The 19,055-nt window shown below is 36.5% G+C and overlaps 1 protein-coding gene across 6 annotated transcripts in view; it reads left to right on the forward strand.

The window, feature by feature from the left end:
* Positions 1-19,055, forward strand: part of AEBP2 (AE binding protein 2) — a 94,474-nt gene that overhangs the window by 55,004 nt on the left and 20,415 nt on the right. For 3 of the 6 annotated variants that reach the window (XM_089920375.1, XM_089920374.1, XM_089920372.1), the window contains one exon: positions 1,355-19,055. This exon is cut by the window's right edge and continues 20,415 nt beyond it. In XM_089920375.1, coding sequence (XP_089776501.1) covers positions 1,355-1,418 — 64 coding nt within the window. In that variant the 3' untranslated portion in view covers positions 1,419-19,055. The other 3 variants (XR_016394879.1, XM_022577716.3, XM_089920373.1) reach the window with 3 other exon arrangements.

Below are 19,055 nucleotides of genomic sequence, written 5' to 3' on the forward strand. Positions count from 1 at the left end.
AACTCTGATAAGAAAAGTGTTCAATTTGTATTTAAGCAAACAGTGAACGACATTTGAAATCAACTAAAAATTCGTCTATCGAATTAGGGCTGAAAATTTCTGTTAAAGAGTGTTGCAGTATGTCTGGTGGCTCCCCTTTCAGGACTAGGGTTTTCTCATGGAGTACAGTATGTTAATATTTACCTATATAACTAATCTGTTAACGGTTTTTGAAAAATCTTTATTTCAAATTATTTGAATAATCCTCATATTTTCATTTTAACCTATATAAGCCTCTAATTTTTTTTTTTTTCTGAGGAAAGCATTTGGTTATGAGTTGTTTTTTCGTAACATAAGAAAAATTGTATTTTTTTTTAAAGTATCTTCAAACTGAATCCTTTATGCACCAAAGTTGGTTTTGAAAAGGAAAATAAAATCACTTTCTTGCTTGGTAAGCAAGAAGCCATATGGATTTTTTTTTTAACTTACAGAAATGGAAATATGTGTAACTTGTTAGTATTGTATCAAACAAATGTTGCATAGAGATAATAGAACATTGCTTGTAAATAATTCAGCAGATTTGTAATATATTTTTATATTATGAAATGTACTGTAGATGTTTTTCTAGAGGCATGAAAAGTTAAATGTATATATTATGGGTAGAGATAATATTGAAGGATATTGTAATTCACTAGTGCTGCCAGAGGAATTGTTAATAAAGCACCTTCTTTAACAATAAATGTCTTTTGCAGACTTAAGGGACTATGTACTACTGTTAATATCTGTAAGAACAAAACACATTGAACATCCTTCCAGAAAGTCTTTGAGGGAGGACCTATACCCATAATAGAATTATGGCACTCATTTCTGACAGTGACCGTGAAATCAATTATTTCCTTACTGTTGGAAGGACATATTGTAAAGTATGTGGTTATATGCAGTCAAACTGCAGAAAATACTCCTGATTAAGGAGTTTTCACTTTACTACAGTGATATAAAAACCAGCAGTTTTTACACTAAAATTTTTTAAAGAAAGAATAGACAAAAATATAGAATTAATAAGCCTTTTGGTTCCAAAATGGGAAAGGTTCCATGATACATAAATCATTTCTCATTTACTTTAAAAAATTTTAAAAAAATAATAAAAATTATGGGAGACTTTATTGGTTAACAATGGGGTAAAGAGCTATATACGTGAAGTGAGTCATATAAAATTAAATGAAGTGCAAATAAAAGCACTGCTTCTATAAGACATTCTGGAATGGTTGTTTAATAAGGGTATTATTCATATGACTTGTAGCAAATGTGGTTTTATTTTTAAAAAGAAGAAAAGCAGTGTGTTTTCTTACTATTTTTTTGTTTTCTTTTGCTTAAGCACTTCATCAGTTGCTTTATTCTGTATCTACGAAGTAATCTGCAACCTCCTTTGTTCTTTTTAAATTTTGATTTGTTATAAAATTGCCAAATAGAAGTGTTTCAGATATATAGTTTGTACTTGTATTTTTATTTTATTGCCTCATGTTCTTGTAAGTCATTCTTAATTGACCGATGATTGTAGACCTTGCCTGAGTATTTTTTCTAATAAAACAAAGCAAATCACATTTAGTTTCAAAATTGTAACAATTCAATTAAATTTTAAAACATCTAAAATATACATCTGTATTCTTCAGGGGCACAGCGAGTAGATTAGTTTTCCCATTGTGTAGAAATACTGAGATGTCAAAACCAAATTTCGTGGTTATTGATTAGCCTCTGAGTACTCAGTCGCTCAAGATACTCTGCTGCTTATCTGACTTTGTTCTGATACTATTTACACACCAAAAAGAATATTGAATTAAAATGAAATAGTTTTATAACTTGTATGTATACATATATAAACACATGCAATTATGATTGGGAAACAAGTGTGGAAGTTTTTATTTTATAGTGTTCATTTAGTGATAGCTATCCATCTATATTATTCTTCCTACCAGTGTGGCCCCCCCTGCCCCCCAATATATGACATATTTGTAATATGGCACCTGAAATAATTAGTCTCTCATTCAAAATCCATTGTCTTTTCAGAAGCAGGCAAAACTGCAGCTCACAGGCATACCCATTCATTTACTTGTGACTGCTTTCTCCCTGTTGTGGCAGAGCTGAGTAGTGACACTTTATTGCCTGCAAACTTAAAATACTTACTGTCTCACCTTTTAAGGAAAAATTTGCCAATCCCTGGTTATAGTTGATAAGTTGTTTTGAAAAATAAAGCTAGACCGCACAACTTATATTTTAATATGATAGTATTATTTTGGTAATAAGCACATTAAATTTCAGTGAGTTGTTTAATATACATCAGAGTAGATATTGCCATATTAGGTACATGCAACAAATGATGGTTTTTTGTTTTTTTTTTAACTTTTACATTGGAGTTCTTGATAGTTACTAACATTTTGCCGTTTGTATTTTGTTTTACTAAATAGGACTAAATGAGATTTTGTAAATCAGATCATGTTTAAATCGTACGGCACATCTGCTCTATCTGAAAGAATCTTAGAAGTGGAAAATACTGTAAAATTTAAAGTTGTTTATTTTTCTAATAAACTTACTTTTTCATATATAAATCTTCCCTAAAGTAGACACACATTACCTCTGAATTTCAGATGAAAGGAAATTAAGATGGACAGTAATTGACTCTCAATGTGTATTGAGATTTGTTTTACTCTCATTTGAAAGCATTGATAATCACGTCAGTAAACCTTTGTGAAACTTTTTTCCCTTTCACACCTTAATAAAGTGTTTTAAATATGCAAGTATTCTTAAAAGGATAGAATTTGCCACAATTATTTAAGACCTCTTTTATTGTTTGCTGTTTGAATTCTTTTCTTAATACTGTATGCTTAATAAAAGTGTTAGCTATTTGAATAAAATATAAAAATGGGAAAATACGGTTTAAGTCTTTAAAATAGTTGATGGGGGGGCTTTTTATATGGTTACAACTATTTTTTTCTTTTTAAGTCTTTAATACCTCTGCATAAGTTCTCTAAAAGACAAAGAGAAATTCTTAGTTTAGGTAGGTTCTCAATTTGAAAAACTGATACCTGTATAACAAGGCCTAGGGTTGCAGACCTACAAGGAGATGCTTATATATATAGTCTTTATTAAAAAGGGAGTTGAATCATATATGTCATTTGAATGTCTTGGGGTTTTGCTGTGTTCTTTTTTGAGAGAAGTGGCACTTTTTTGGGGTTCAATGAAAAATATTTTTCTATTCTAAAAATGTATACAGTGTTTCTTAAAAGGTAAGATTTTTAAAGAAAACGTCTTACATATTTTTCTTTTTTAATTATTAAAGAATCTGATCTAGTGGAGAATGTTTTGCAATTCCAGCACTATAGCTTTAATATAAATAAGGTTTGAGGATTTTTTTTTTTTTAAGGGTTAGAGTCTTTTGTCATTTCTAATGGTATGAGCTTCAGTAGCCTTAAGAATGTGACAAAATGATGTATTATTTTAAATTAAAATTAAAAAAAAATGTTTACATAGTCCAGTTCATTCTCTGAATCAGATTTGCCTGGTATATAACACATGGTTCTATTACTCTGAAAATTAAAAAGGACTTGTAACCAGTTAGAGCAGGAATTGCAACCCATATATTTTTCTAGGTTTCTGCCATAGCTAGTCCCTAGCATGATGCATGGTACAAAATTAGTCTCTGAAGTATTTGTTGAATGAGTATTGTAGGTGAATACTTGCTAAAGAAAGGTATTTTGGAGAGTACTGGTTGAAGCAATCTGGCTTAAACCACCCTCTGTGATAATATTTAACTTTATATATGAACCTATAAAGGGAACTATATTTCAGTTTGTCTGAACATTCTCAATGGAAAGAATTATTGATGTTATATTTTTACATACTCAGTTGTAATGTAAGTATTTTTAGTTTGTTTAATTTTGTTAAAAATGTCCTCAATCATGTTTTTGTGGAGGCCTCTCCTCCCTTTTTAATTGAAGTATAGTTGATTTACAATGTTGTGTTAGTTTCTGGTGTACAGCAAAGTGATTCATATACACACACACATATTTGTAGAGTCCATTTTTAAAATAATTAAGACCTCAGTTATATTTATGATATGAATAACATGTTTTGAACTAATAACACTATTTTAAAGGAGTTACCCAGTATTCGATTACTTTATCTTATTGTTTTCATCTCACAGCATTGTCACCCAAAGGACCTTTTTCCCTCTTCAGTATTTATACGATTCTGCTAACGGAAAAGTTAAATTTTATAAATCTTACGAATTTATTATGAAATTGCCAAGGATTTATATGTTCCTGTTAAAGAAAACCATTTCAGAAATTCGTTTATATTTGGATGACTAATAAGTCTCATATAAGATTATTACATGTTTGAGGGATTTTTCCTTTTAGAAAAGTAAAGTTTTTTGGGGTGAGTGTGTAGCTAGGGAAGAATAATAGATTGTAAAAGGTGAGCATTGTGAGCATTTACTCTTGATAGCTGGGCCCAGTTCAAATAGTTTAGCATAAACATCATTGAGCGTTGCATAAGAGTAGGTCAGAAGATTCCCAGCCTATGTCTTCTTTTTTAAAACTTGAGGTAACGTTGGTGTTTATAACATTATATGTTGACTTCTGTATACACTACAGTGTTTTCACCATCAAAAGTTTAGTTTCCATCTGTCCGTCACCATACCAGTTGACTCTCTTTGCCCATTTTATTCTCCCACACATTCCCCCTTCCCTTCTGGTAACCACTGCTGTCTCTCTGTATCTGTGTGTTTGTTTGGTTTTCTTCATTTATTTTTATATTCCACATATGAGTGAAATCATACAGTATTTGTTTTTCTCCATCTGACTTGTCTTCACATAATACCCTTAAGCTCCTTACAGATTGTTGCAGATGGCAAGATTTCATCTTTTTTTTTTTTAATGACTGAGGAGTATTCCATTTCGTTTGTGTGTGTGTATGTGTGCATATATATACACACATGCACACACACCACATCATCTTTATCCATTCATCTGTCAGTGGGCACTTAGGTTGGTTCCATATCTAGGATATTGTAAATGATGCTGCTATGAATATAGGGGTGCATATGATTTTCTGAATGAGTGTTTTCATATTCTTTGGATAAATACCAACAAGTGGAATAGCTGGATTATATGGTAATTTATTTTATTTTTTTTGCGGTACGCGGGCCTCTCCCTGCTGTGACCTCTCCCGTTGCGGAGCACAGGCTCTGGACGCGCAAGCTCAGCAGCCATGGCTCACGGGCCCAGCCGCTCTGCGGCATGTGGGATCTTCCCGGAACGGGGCACGAACTCGTGTCCCCTGCATTGGCAGGCGGACTCTCAACCACTGCGCCACCAGGGGAGCCCGGTAATTTTTAATTTTTTGAGGAAGCTGCATACTGTTTTCCATAGTGGCTGCACCATTTTGCATTCCCACCAACAGTGTCCAAGGGTTCCCTTTTCTCCATATGCTCTCCAACACTTGTTATTTCTTGTCTTTCTGATAACAGCCATTCTAACCAGAGTGGTGGAATAGCTCATTGTGGTTTTGATTTGCCTTTCCTTAATAATTAATGATGCTGAGCATCTTTTCATGTACCTGCTGGCATCTGTATGTATTTTTAGGAAAATGTATATTCAGCTGTTCTGCCCGTTTTTAAATCATGTTTGCTTTTTGTTTTATGTGTTCCTTATATGTTTTAGATATTAATCTCCTATTGGATATATGATTTGCAATTTTTTTTCTGCTATTGGTAGGTTGTCTTTTCATTTTGTTGATGGTTTCCTTTGCTATGGAGAAGCCCTTTAGTTTGATGTAGTCCCATTTGTTTATTTTTGCGTTTGTTCCCTTGCCTAAGGAGCCAGATCCAAAAAAAATATTGCTAAGACCTTCATCAAAGAGTGTACTGTCTGTTTTCTTCTATTGCTAAGACCTTCGTCAAAGAGTGTACTGTCTGTGTTTTCTTCTATTGCTAAGACCTTTGTCAAAGAGTGTACTGTCTGTGTTTTCTTCTATGAGTTTTTTATGGTTTTAGGTTTTATATTTAAGTCTAATTCATTTTGTGTATGGTGTAAGATAGTGGTCTAGTTTCATTCTTTTGTTTGTGGCTGTCCAGTTTTCCCAGCGCCATTTATTGAAGAGACTCATTTCTCTGTTGAATGTACTTTGCTCCTTTTTCATACATTAATTGTTCACGTACGTGTGGATTTATTTCTGGGCTCTGAATTCTGTTTCATTGGTCTGTGTGTCTTATTTTTCTGTCAATACCATGTTCTTTTGATTACCATAGGTTTGCAGTATAACTTGAAATCAGGGAGTGTGATACCTCCAGCTTCTGATTTGTATTTTATTTCAGAGTTGCTTTGGTTATTTGGGGTTTTGTGGTTCTGTATAAGCTTCAGGAGTTTTTGTTTCATTTCTATGAAAACTCTTATGATTTTGATAGGGATTGTGTTGAACCTGTAGGTTGCTTTAGGTAATGTGGACATTTTATCGATGTTAATTCCAGTTCATGAGCACAGAATGTCTTTCCATTTCTTTGTGTGTTCTTCAGTTTCATTCAACAATGTCTTAAGAGTTTTCAGTACACAGATCTTTCACCTCCTTGGTTCAATACATTCCTAGGTATTTTATTCTTTTTGTTGTAATTGTAAATGGAATTGTTTTCTTAATTTCTCTCTCTGCTAGTTTGTTGTTAGCATATGGAAACACAGCAGTTTTTTGTATATTGATTTTGCATGCTGCAACCTTAGTGTATTTAAAAAATTTTTTTTTAATTTATTTTTGGCTGTGCTGTGTCTTCGTTGTTGCACGTGGACTTTCTCTAGTTGTGGTGAGTGGGGTCTACCCTTCGTTGTGGTTCGTGGGCTTCTCATTGTGGTGGCTTCTCTTGTTGCGGAGCACGGGCTCCAGGCGCACATGCTCAGTAGTTGTGGCGCACAGGCCTACTTGCTCCGTGGCATGTGGGATCTTCCTGGACCAGGGCTTGAACCCATGTCCCCTGCACTGGCAGGCGGATTCCCAACCACTGTGCCACCAGGGAAGTCCCTGTATTTATTATTTTTAATAGTTTTTTGGTGGGGTCTTTAGAGTTTTCTATGTATACATCATGTCATCTACAAAGTGGCAGTTCTACTTCTTCCTTTCCAATTTGGATGCCTTTTTTTTTCTTTTTCTTCCCTAATCGCTCTAGCTAGGACTTCCAGTACTATGTTGAGTAAGAGTGGCTAGAGTAAGCATCCTTGTCTTGTTCCTGATCTTAGAGGGATGGCTTTCAGTGTTTCACTGTTGAGTATAATGTTAGTCATGGGTTTGTCATAAATGGCCCTTGTTATGATGAGGTATGTTCCTGCTATACCCATTTTATTGACAGTTTTTATTACACATCAGTATTGAATCTTGTCAAATATCAATATTTTTCTACATCTGTTGAGATGATCATATGATTTTTATCTTTCACTTGGTTGCTGTGATATATCATATTGATTTGCAGATGTGGAACCATCCTGCATCCCTGGAATAAATCCTACTTGATCATGGTGTTTGATCATTTTAATTATTGTATTTGTTTTGCTAATATTTGTTGAGTACTTTTGCATCTATGTTCATCAGGATATTGCCTATAATTTTCTTCTTTTGTATTGTCCTTGTGTTGGCTTTGTAAAATGAGTTTAGAAGCATTCCCTCCTCTTCAGTTTTTTGGAAGAGTTTGAGAAGGATAGGTATTAGCTGTTCTTTGAATGTTCGGTAGAATTCACCTGTGAAGCCATCTGGTCCTAGACTTTTGTTTTTTGGGAGGTATTTGATTACTATTTCAATCTCTCTCGTAGTGATTGGTCTATTCAGGTTTTCTGTTTCTTCATGATTCAGTCTTAGAAGGTTATATGATTCTAAGTATTTATGTATTTCTTCTAGACTGCCCAATTTGTTGGCATATAATTTTCGTAGTATTATAATCTGTTGTATTTCTGTGGTATCCATTGTAATTTCTCCTTTTTGTCTCGGATTTTATTTATCAGAGACTTCTTAGCCAGTCTAGCTAAAGGTTTGTCAATTTTGTTCCTTTAAAAAAAAAAAAGCTCTTAGTTTTATTGATATTTCCTATTTTTTAGTCTCTTTCATTTATTTCTGCTCTGATCTTTATTATTTCCTTCCTTCTGCTGACTTTGGATTTTGCTCTTTTTCTAGTTTCTTTAGGTGTAAGGTTTGAATATTTATTTGAGATTTTTCTTGTTTCTTGAGGTAGGCCTGTGTTGCTGTGAACTTCCCTCTTAATACTACTTTTGCTGCATCCCATAGATTTGGTATGTTGTATTTGCATTTTCATTCGTCTTCAGGTATAAAAAGATTTCTTTGTTGACCCAATAATTGTTCAGTAGCATGTTGTCAAGTCTCCACATATTTGTGAATTTTCCAGCTTTCTTCTTGTTTTTCATTTCTAGTTTCCTACCATTGTGGTTGGAAAAGATGCTTGATCTGAGTTGAGTTTTATTTAAGTTATTGAGACTTGTTTTGTGTTCCAAAATTTGGTCTATGCTTGAGAATGTTCCACATGCTCTTGAGAAGAATTTGTATCCTGCTGCCTTTGGATGGAATGTTCTTTATTAAGTCCATCTGATGTAATGTTTCACTTAAGGCCGCTGTTCCCTTGTTGACATTGTGTCTGGATGGTCTGTCCATTGATGTAAGTGGGGTGTTAAAGTCCCTTACTATTATTGTGTTGCTGTCAGTTTCTCCCTTTAGGTATGTTAATAATTGCCTTATGTAATTAGGTGCTCCTATGTTATGTGCATATATATTATTAACTTCTATACCTTCTTGATGAATTTTCCCCTTTATCATTATAGAGTGTCCGTTTTTGTCTCTCATTACCTTTTTCTGTTTTGGCATTAAGTCTATTTTGTCTGATATGAGTATGGCTACACCTACTTTTTCTTTTGTCTGCTGTTTGCTTGGAGTGTCATTTTTCATTCTTTCACTTTGAGCCTATGTTTGTCTTTAGAGCTTAGTCTCCTGGAGGCAACATATAGTTGGGTCTTGTTTTTCTAATCTGTCCAACCACCCTGTGTCTTTCTTTGTTTTTTGTTTGTTTGTTTGGCCCAGCCGTGTAGCTTGTGGGATCTTAGTTCCCCAACCAGGGATTGAACCTGGGCCATGGCAGTGGAAGTGCCGAGTCCTAACCACTGGACTGCCAGGGAATTCCCACACCCTGTGTCTTTTTGATTGATGAATTCAATCCATTTATATTTAGGGTGATAGTTGATAAATAAGGCCGTAGTACTGCCATTTTATCTTTTATTTTCTAGTTGCTCTGTATCTCCATTGTTTATTTTGTGTCTATTTCTGTCTGCCGTTTTAGTTTGGTGGTTTTCTATGATGTTTTTCTTAGTTTCCTCTTTCGTTATTTTTCGTGTCTCTGATCTAGAGTTATATGGTATGGTTACCATGAGGTTTGTATACATTTCTCATAAAGTGGTTCTTTTCCTGCTGATCGCCTCTCCATTTGCCTATATGACTTCTGTACTTTTCCTTTTCAGCAATGTTTTTGTGGTCCCAAATTATCCCTTTTTATGTTGTAAGCTGGTTACCAAATTGAAGTCGCTTTAGTTATTTTTACTGCTTTTTCCCCTTTAACCTTTATGTTGTAATTAAGTGTTTAACAACCTATTCTAATACAGAGTTACAGTTTTCTAATTCTGTCTATCACCTTACTCAAAAGTTTTGTGTACTTTTGCCTTTTCATTTCAGAAGGAAGTTGTCCTTTCACCATTTCTGGTAAGGCAGGCCTAGTGGTCATGAACTCCCTCAGCTTTCGTTTGTCTGGAAAAGCCTTTATTTCTCCTTCGTATCTAAGGATAACTTTGCTGGGTATTCTTGGCTCACAGTTTTTATCTTTCAATATTTTGAGTATGTCATTCCGCTCACTCCTGTCCTGTAGTGTTTCTACTGAGAAATCTGGTAGTCTAATGGGGGTTCCTTTGTAGGTTGCTCTTTTTTTTTCCCCTTGGCTGTCTTTAAAATTCTTGCTTTGCCACTGACTTTTGACAGTTTAATATGATGTATCTGAGAGAAGGTCTTTTTGTATTGAGGTAATTAGGTGTTCTCTTAGCTTCATGGACTTATACATCCAGTTCATTCACCAGGTTTGGGAAGTTCTCGGCTATTATTTCTTTAAATAAACTCTCTTTTCCCTTCTCCCTCTCTTCTGGGATACCCATTATCCTTATGTTGCTCTTCCTAGTAGAGCCTGATAGTTCTTGTAGAATTTCTTCTTCTTTTTTTAGATCTTATTCTTTCCTTTTCTACCTGTGTCATTTCTAGATTTCTGTCTTCAAGCTCACTTGAAGAGATTTCTCTCTTCCATACTACCTGCTTTATTTCCAATGCTTTCTACAGTTCCAGAAGTTAGTTTCTTTTTTTTACAGTTTCAGTTTGTTTGATAAAGTATTCTTTCTGTTCATTAATTTTATTCCTGAACTCTTTGAAATGCCTTTCTGAATTTTCTTGTAGCTCATTGTTTCTTCACGACAGCCAGTCTGAATTCTCTGTCAGTTAGATTGCAATATTCTGTGATTTTAAGTTTGGTATTTGGAAAATTGTCGTTTTCTTTTTGTGATACCATGGTGTTTCATGGTGCTTGATGAATTTTTCCTCTGCTGGTGCATTTGAAGTAGTGAATACTTTTCTTTTAAAGCTTTTTTTTACTTGATTCTAACAATTCAACAGGTTAGTAGTTGGAGGCCTTTTCTTTTGTTTTCCAATAGGTGGTGCTGTAGCACAAGTTTTTGGTTTCTCTTACCCGAGCTGCCTCTGGTTATGTTTGAGAATCAACGCTTTCCACCCTCCACTACCTCTGCTGGGGGTGTCACCTGGTGCCCTCCTTGTTGCTGCTTGTGCCTCCTGAGTCACTGGTGCCTTTGCTGCTGCCGCTGCCACTGATGTTGGTGGTGTTGCTCCCTGAGGCACTGGGAGGGCAGGCACCTCTGACACGCCCAGGGTTGCCTGGGTCGTGGGCTGTGCCATCACAGGGGGAGGTGGGGGAAAGCCAGGATCCTGGGTGCCTCTGCTTCATCTGGGGTTATTGGGTGACACTGCTGTGGGCGATGGGGGGATGGGGGCAGACTCACGGGTGCACCTGTAGCCGGAGGTTTGGGGACGCAGGCCCCTGTGCCACTGCTGCCAGTTTCACCCTGACAGCAGGCACTGCTGTAGGTAGGACGCTGGAGTCTCGTGCACTGCCTCCCCTACTGCTACTGTGTTCTCCTGGGCTCAGCTGCTGCAGCCAGGGGTGCTAAAATCATAGGCACCTCCTCTGGGGGGTGTAGTCCACTCACCTTTAGATGTACAGATGTATGGAATTCTCTGGTGTTCTGGTTTAATGAGCAGAGGAACCTCTGTTGCTATGGATGTTTTACTGGATGTAGATTGAAAGGGAGTGCCTCATGCCGCCATGATGTTGACGTCACTCCCAGCTTATGTCTTCTTGAATTTCATAAATTAAGAGGACTTAATTGGTTATCTTTGTGTATTTTTAGTACTGGTATAATACCTTTAAAAGATTGCAGTAAGTGTCATAAGTGTCATTCTTTGTAGAAGTTGAGGGCTTATTTAAGTTTCGTTGTATTTCTTCCTTTTCTCTATATGTTCTCCCCTAAATCACCCAAAATACCTAATTTCCTTTTTAAAGGTAACTCAGAATTGTCAGCAGTTCATTCAAAATTTATCTTAAACATCAATAGTTTTTAAAAATACTTAGTTTCTTTGTTATTAAAGTTAAGAAATGATGGAATTCCCGGGCGGTCCAGTGGTTAGGACTTGGTGCTTTCACTGCTGTGGCCCAGGTTCAGTCCCTGGTTGGGGAATGAAGATCCTGCAAGCCACACAGTGCAGCCAAAAAAAAAAAAAAAAAAAAAACAATACAGAAAATAGGGATAATAGGGTTACTTTCAACTGACCATACTTTCCTAGTCTCCAGATTACTATTTTGTTGAATTCTTACAAAATGTTTATTTTGTGCTATTTAAATTGCTATTATATGCCCAGTTCTGCTGTTTGGCTTTTACTCAAGACATTCATATAGCTATTTCTTATTCTTTTTTATGGCCAGGGGTGATGTACTATAAATTGTTTAACCAGCCCTGCTTGTTGACACTGAGATTGTTTACAGGTTTGTGTCATGTAATTGATACAGTAGCATCCTTGAAAATATACTTGTAGAGAGATTTCTACACTGCAGTTTCCTGTGAGGGACTACTAGCTGACTTAAAGAGTTTGTGAGTTGTGTCTATTACAAGTTTTGGTATTGCCAAAATATTTTCCTAAACACGTGGTGCCAACATAAAACTCCCATCAACTGGTTGTGAATGCTCTTTTCCCCTGTACTGCACCAATACTTAAGTACTATCAATCTTTAAAATTTTAGTCAATCTAAAGTGGAAAAGTGGGTTAAGAGTATGAATTGCCTGGATTTAATGCTCAGTTCAGCTGAAAATTGACTTGGTGGTTTGGGGGAAGTTAAACTCTCTGTACCTGCTTTTTCATTTATAAAATGGCATGCTGTTAATCACTTTCCTGATAGGATTTGTTGTGAGGTGAAAATGAGATGACGTGTAGTCGTTGTTTTGCATGTGTGTGGTTTGAAGAGTGCAATCTTCCCCCCACCCCCTGCCTCTTCCTGGCTTGCGGGATCTTAGTTCCCTGACCAGGGATCGAACTCGGGACCACGGCAGTGAAGGCACCGAATCCTAACCACTGGGCCACCAGGGAAGTCCTTGAAGAGTACAATCTTAATCTTTCTGTCTTCTTATGATCCCTTCAGACCCACTGTGGATGTGGTCTTGTCATTGGAAGAAATCTCATGCGGGTTCCGTTCGTTTTTCTGATTATGCTTGGGTAATAAAAAGCTCCCCAATCTCATGTAGTCATAAAAATAATCTCATTTTAACATTTTATTAATTTCATTAAGTATTTATCTCTTAATCAATTTAAATTGTACTATTAGATGAATTTTGACAGATGCTCACAACCATGAAACCGCCAACACAATCAAGATACAGAACACGCCCACCACCTCCCATAAGTTTCCTCCTGCGGGGTTCCAGTTCATCCTTTCCTCCAGCCCCAGACACTGGCAACCGCTGTTCTGTATTCTCTCTTAATGTATTGATAAGATTGGTTTGCATTTTCTAAGATTTTATATAAATGGAATCATACATACATGTACTCCTTTGTGTCTCATTTCTTTCAGAATAATGATTTTGAAATGGATCAATATATACTGTAAATAGTTACATTTTCTGCTTCTATAGTGATATTAAACACTTTTCTGTATTTTTTGTCTGTATTCTAAGTAGGCATTGGGAACACTAAAAATTATCTAAATTCTGACTTCAGTTATTAAAGATTTACTAAGACTTCTGGTTCTGGGATATGATTGGGCAGCATTAAATACATTATTTAAGGCAGTTTTTTTAAAAAAACTGTTCAATCATAATTTCATAATTTATATCTGTTTTTAAGGTAGTTGTGTGGCTTAAGATGGACATTTTTAGGTATTTCTTCATACTGGAGATGTGAGAACAAATATTTCTAGCAAATAAATATAGCTGTCCTACTTAGAATGTCATGAAGTTAGCTGTTAGCCTACAACATTAATAAAATAGTAATAAAAGCAAAATCTTAAGAGCATCTGCAAAGTGCAAGGCACTGCAAACATTCTTGGTCTCGTGGGACTGAAAAGGGTGTGGATGGGAGATGGGAGGAGTTGGAGCTGAGCCCTGAAGGAGTTGAGTGAGGAGTCGTGCAGGTATCTGAGCGAAGAGCGTTTCTGGCAGAGAACAGCAAGTATAAAACGCCTTGAGGCAAGAGCAGTTATTCAAATAGGTTATCAGGCTCTTAACATTATCCCAGCATGATCCCAGGTATTGGTGGTGCTGCATTGAACAAAACATTACAAGAATAATTCCAGCTTCTTGGAGCCGACGTTTTATCAAGCTTGGTGTGTTGTTGGGCGGGCGTTGACGCGAAAGGACTTTGAGGTGGCGGGAAGGTCCAATGACTCTTTGAAGAAGTGACTGTAAAGAGCAAGGGCAGAGGCAGGAACCAGAACGGATGTGGTAAAAAGCTGGAATTTGGGTGTTCACTTGCAGGTAGATTTGCTGGGAGTTTGGATGGGGTATGAGAGTCAAGAATGACTTCAGCTTTTGGGGTGTGAACGAGTGAACTGGAGCTGCCCTCCCAGTAGTAATGGGAAAGACTGCGGTGTGGAGAAGGTTTGGCGGGGGGTGAATTAAGCTTCGAGTGGTTTATGTTTAGGATGCTTATTAGACATCCATGCAGGGGTGTCATGAGTCAGAAAGGAATATATAGTGCAAATGATTTAAAGTTGAAGACCGTGAATGCAATTTACATACTTTCTTTGAAATCTAGGCTAAGTTAAATATTTATAAAGACGAGTTTATCACTTCACCTCCAGTGGAGAGTTCATAGACTTCCTTTGGAGTCTGGGCTTGAGCAAAAGCAGGACGCTGGGCCGTTTTTGAACAAGCCAAGCAGCAGGAATTCAAGCAAAGACCTAGAAGAAACAGATAGTTTTTGATTGGTTTATCAACTGCCAAGTGGTGGTAAAGAATGGTCAGTGGTTTGAAAGTTGCTTGTGATAAAAAAAAAGTTAGGAACAGAAAGACAACTGCTTATCCCTTATATCCTGTATACCAAATACTGATTTAAGTGAATCATCTTAAATCCTTTCTACAATAATGTGGGATAAGAGGGCATTAACATTATCACGTGGAATAATAGGAATAGTGAACATTTCTCAGACAACAAGGGCCAGACCCTGTTCTGAGTGTCTTAGGCATACTAATTCATTTAATCCTCAAGATATCTCTGTGAAGCTGGGATCATTCCATTTTTATGGTGGAGAAAACAGGTGCAGAGATTAGGTGATGGTTAAGTGATGTTTCCAAGATCACACAGTAAGTATTTGGGAAATCCCTTGGAGAATTTGTGAATAATATCCCGGAGGAAGTGACTTTCAAACTTGACATAGAAGGACGTGGTGAAATTTGCCAGAGGAAATAGCATGTGCAAACAAGACAGAAAATTTAGTACAAATGTGAAAATGTTCAGTGCCCAGCACGTATTTAGTACTTTGAATAAAAATGAATCAGCTGTTCTGTTCATACTTTCCAGACTTGGGAGGAGGAAGGTTATAGTGCGTTAACATAATTTCTGTGCAGTGTGAAGGGCCACGTTGGAGGTTTGCCTGGACGATCGTGGCAGCGCTGAGAGCATCTGGCCAGCCTGGAGCACTGGGGCAGGTTCCCTCGGAAGAGAACTCAGAGTTACCTTTTAAAGATTACCTGGGACTCAGTGCTGGAGAATGGAGGACAGGATGGAGTAGTTTAGGACAGCGGGCGCTCCGTGTGCCGGATGCTGGAACGGCCTGTGTGAGGCGATGCTGGAGGTCTGGAGTGGTGGAGGTGATCCTGCAGAGGTAAGGAGGGACCTCTGTTCACGGCCTTATTTCCATGCATCACAGTTTGGGTTTCATGTGGAAGATTCATGGGAAACTATTTAAGGTTTCAGGAAGGGAACAAATGGTCAGATTTGTTTTGGCCACTGTGCCCAGTAGTACATGAGAACCTGGGCCTGGTAGAGGGATGACGGGGAGACTACTCAAAGCCTGTTCTGCCTCGCTCTCCAGAAAGGGGAAAATAAGAAAATCATAATTTTCAAAAGTTTGTAAGTTTTACTGAAAAGTAGGTCCCCAAGAATTGAAAATAATAGAATTCGTTACTGGGGAAATTGATGTATTTTCTTTTCTTACAGTTCTTAACCAAATGTATTATCTATTAAATTCAGACTTGCTTCGGTGAAGTTGAGGGCTAGACTAAGTGACGTTTTTAGCTCTGCGTTGTGTGTTGCTCTAATTGTACCATCATGTTTTCTTTTAAAGTGGGGTGTGAAGTACAGATTTTATCTTTGTGAGAGGTAAAACATCAAAAATGTCCTTAAAGCACTTAAAGACGGTCTTGCCTTTATGGTATATCATATTCAAACTGGCAGACAAGTCCTGCCTAGATGTATTTCCAAATAGGGGAAAACATAGCCTCATTAACATGGAACTGAGCCAAGAATTATTTGTTTTTTGCTTCTAGCATTTTGATTTAATTTGTGACATTGTGCACATCACTGAGGAACTTAGCAACATAGGGAATATTCCCTGAAATAGAGAATGATATTTAGTACAGAGAGATTTGTTGATGTTTGTAGTTTATAAGGAAATTAGAACATGAGGCAGGTATTCAAAGCAGATTCGGTAAACATCAAATAATTGAAATTTAATCCTTGCCAGGAAAAAAAAAAAAAAGCAAAGTACAGAAATGAATCATAGTGACCCATAAATATGTGTGTGATAGGCATTTCCTGTGGTTGGGAACATGGACCAGCGGGTCTGCCTTGGATGCCGTATTATGAAGATTGGCAGTTGAGGTACTACTAGAAGATAATTCTGAGGATCGTTTCATCCATTCCTTGGAGAAAATATAAAACTGTTGGTTTGGTCTCTACCTTTTTATTTCTCTTCTTGTTTCAAAAGGTTTCATACTATTATGAAGTATGAAGCAAGATAATATTTTTTAAAACTAATACATTTAATACATAGGAAAAATTTCAATGTAAAGTACAGCTGGGATGATGTCCGCAAAATGCATGCTCTGAAATTTTATACATTTGCTAGAGATTGATCATCAACTTGCTACCTCTAAGCTTATTGTGAAGCTAATGTAAAGAGGAAGTTGCCAGGTTCATACTGCTTACAACTCAGTCATTAAGCACTTAGAATTAGCGGGACAGAGGGCTAGGTGAATTTGCATATCCTTCACGTTTGATCCTTACACTTAACATATGAAATGTGGATTTCATTATTTTTGTTTTACAGATGAGTTACTCAGGCAACTTACCCAAGACTATACAGTCAGCAAGTTGCCTAGCCTGGAGTTTGAACCACTTTTGCCTGATTCTAAACCTAGAGGTCTCTTACCACGATGCTTTTTGGATAAGTGGTTTATTATTTGAATGTATTTTGCAGGCCTGTGTTAAAAGCATAAGCATCTCTGAAAGAAAGCATCTTAGTTACTGTCGAGGAATCTTAACCAAGTGTTGCTCATCTTTCTCCTTGTCTCCTTCCAAGCGATTTTCACTTATTAATGCAACTCTGCCTAAGGATTGAAATTGGTTTTAATTTATGACAAACAGCAAGGTAAGTGTTGTACAAAACCATTGGAAGTATTTTATCTTCATTTATTCCTTCCTTAATGCTCTTTATTTTTTCAGATCTGAGTTTCTGACATATATCATTTCCTTCTCTCTGAAGAACTTCTCTTAATATTTTTTGCAAGGCAGGTCTACTGGCAAGAAATTCCCCCAATTTCTGTTTGTCTGAGAAAGTATTTCTCCTTCACTTTTGAAGGATAATTTCACATGATACAGAATTCTTGGTTGCTGGGTGTTTTGCTCTCAACACTTTTTTTTTAGTTAATTTTTTTTTATTGGAGTATAGTTGATTGACAATGTTGTGTTAGTTTCTGCTGTACAGCAAAGGGAATCAGCCATACATATACATATATCCACTCTCTTCTAGACTTCATTCTCATATAGGTCATTACAGAGCACCGAATAGAGTTCCCTGTGCTCTACAGTAGGTTCTTATTAGTTATCTTTTAAATACGGTAGTTTGTATATGTCAATCCCAATCTCCCAGTTTATCCTCCCACCCGCCCTTGCCCTCTTGGTAACCATAACTTTGTTTTCTACATCTGTGACTGGATTTCTCTTTGGTAAATAGGTTCATTTGTATTATTATTATTTTTTAGATTCCACATATAAGCGATATCATATGATATTCGTCTTTCTCTGACTCACTTCACTCTGTATGACAATCTCTGAGTCCATCCATGTTGCTGCAAATGGCATTATTTCGTTCTTTTTTATGGCTGAGTAGTATCCTTTTTATATATGTACCACATCTTCTTTATCCATTCCTCCGTTGATGGACATTTAGGGTGCTTCCGTGTCCTGGCTGTTGTAAAAAATAGTGCTGCAGTGAACATTGGGGTGCATGTATCCTTTCAAATTATGGTTTTCTTCAGATGTATGCCCAGGAATGGGATTGCTGGATCATATGGTAGCTCTATTTTCTCAACACTTAAATATTTCATTCCTCTTTCCTTGATTGCATGGTTTCTGAGGAGATGTCTGATGTTATTCTTATCCTTGGTCCTTAAAGATAAGGTATTTTTCACCCCCTCTGGCTTCTTCCAAGATTTTTATCTTGGATTTTCTGCAGTTTGAATATGATATGCCTACATGTAGATTTTTTTTGGCATTTATCCTGCTTACTGTTGTCTGAGTTTCCTGTATCTGTGGTTTGCTGTCTGACATTCATTTTGGGAAATTTTTAGTCTTTATCACTTCAGGTATTTCTTCTGGCCCTTTCTCTCTTCTTCTAGAGGTATTCCCATTACACATATGTTATACCTTTGTAGTTGTCCCACAGTTCTTGAATATTCTGTTTTTTCTTAAGTCTTTTTTTCTCTTTGCTTTTCAGCTTTGGAAGTCTCTGTTGATATATCCCCAAGCTCATAGGTGCTTTCCTGAGCCCATCAGTCTTTTTTCATTTCTTTTACAGTGCCTTCTATTTCTAGCATTTCTTTTTGATTCTTTTAGCTTTCATCTCTGCTTACATTACGCATCTGTTCTTGAATATTGTCTACTTTTTTCATAGCATGTTAATACTTATTCTCTTAGCATATTAATTTTAATTATTTTAAATTCCCAGACTGATGTACACACTGCTATATTTAAAATGGATAACCAACAAGGACCTGCTGTATAGCACAGGGAACTCTGCTCAGTGTTACGTGGCAGCCTGGATGGGAGGGGAGTTTGGGGGAGAATGGACCCATGTACATGTATGGCTGAGTCGCTTTGCTGTGCACTTGAAACTATCACAGTGTTGTTAACTGGCTCTACTCCAATATAAAATAAAAAGTTAAAAA

This window comes from Delphinapterus leucas, chromosome 11 (genome assembly GCF_059928025.1).
Source record: "Delphinapterus leucas isolate spDelLeu-1000000601 "Yukka" chromosome 11, BTC_Dleu_Yukka2, whole genome shotgun sequence".
NCBI classification, from domain to species: Eukaryota; Metazoa; Chordata; class Mammalia; order Artiodactyla; family Monodontidae; genus Delphinapterus; species Delphinapterus leucas.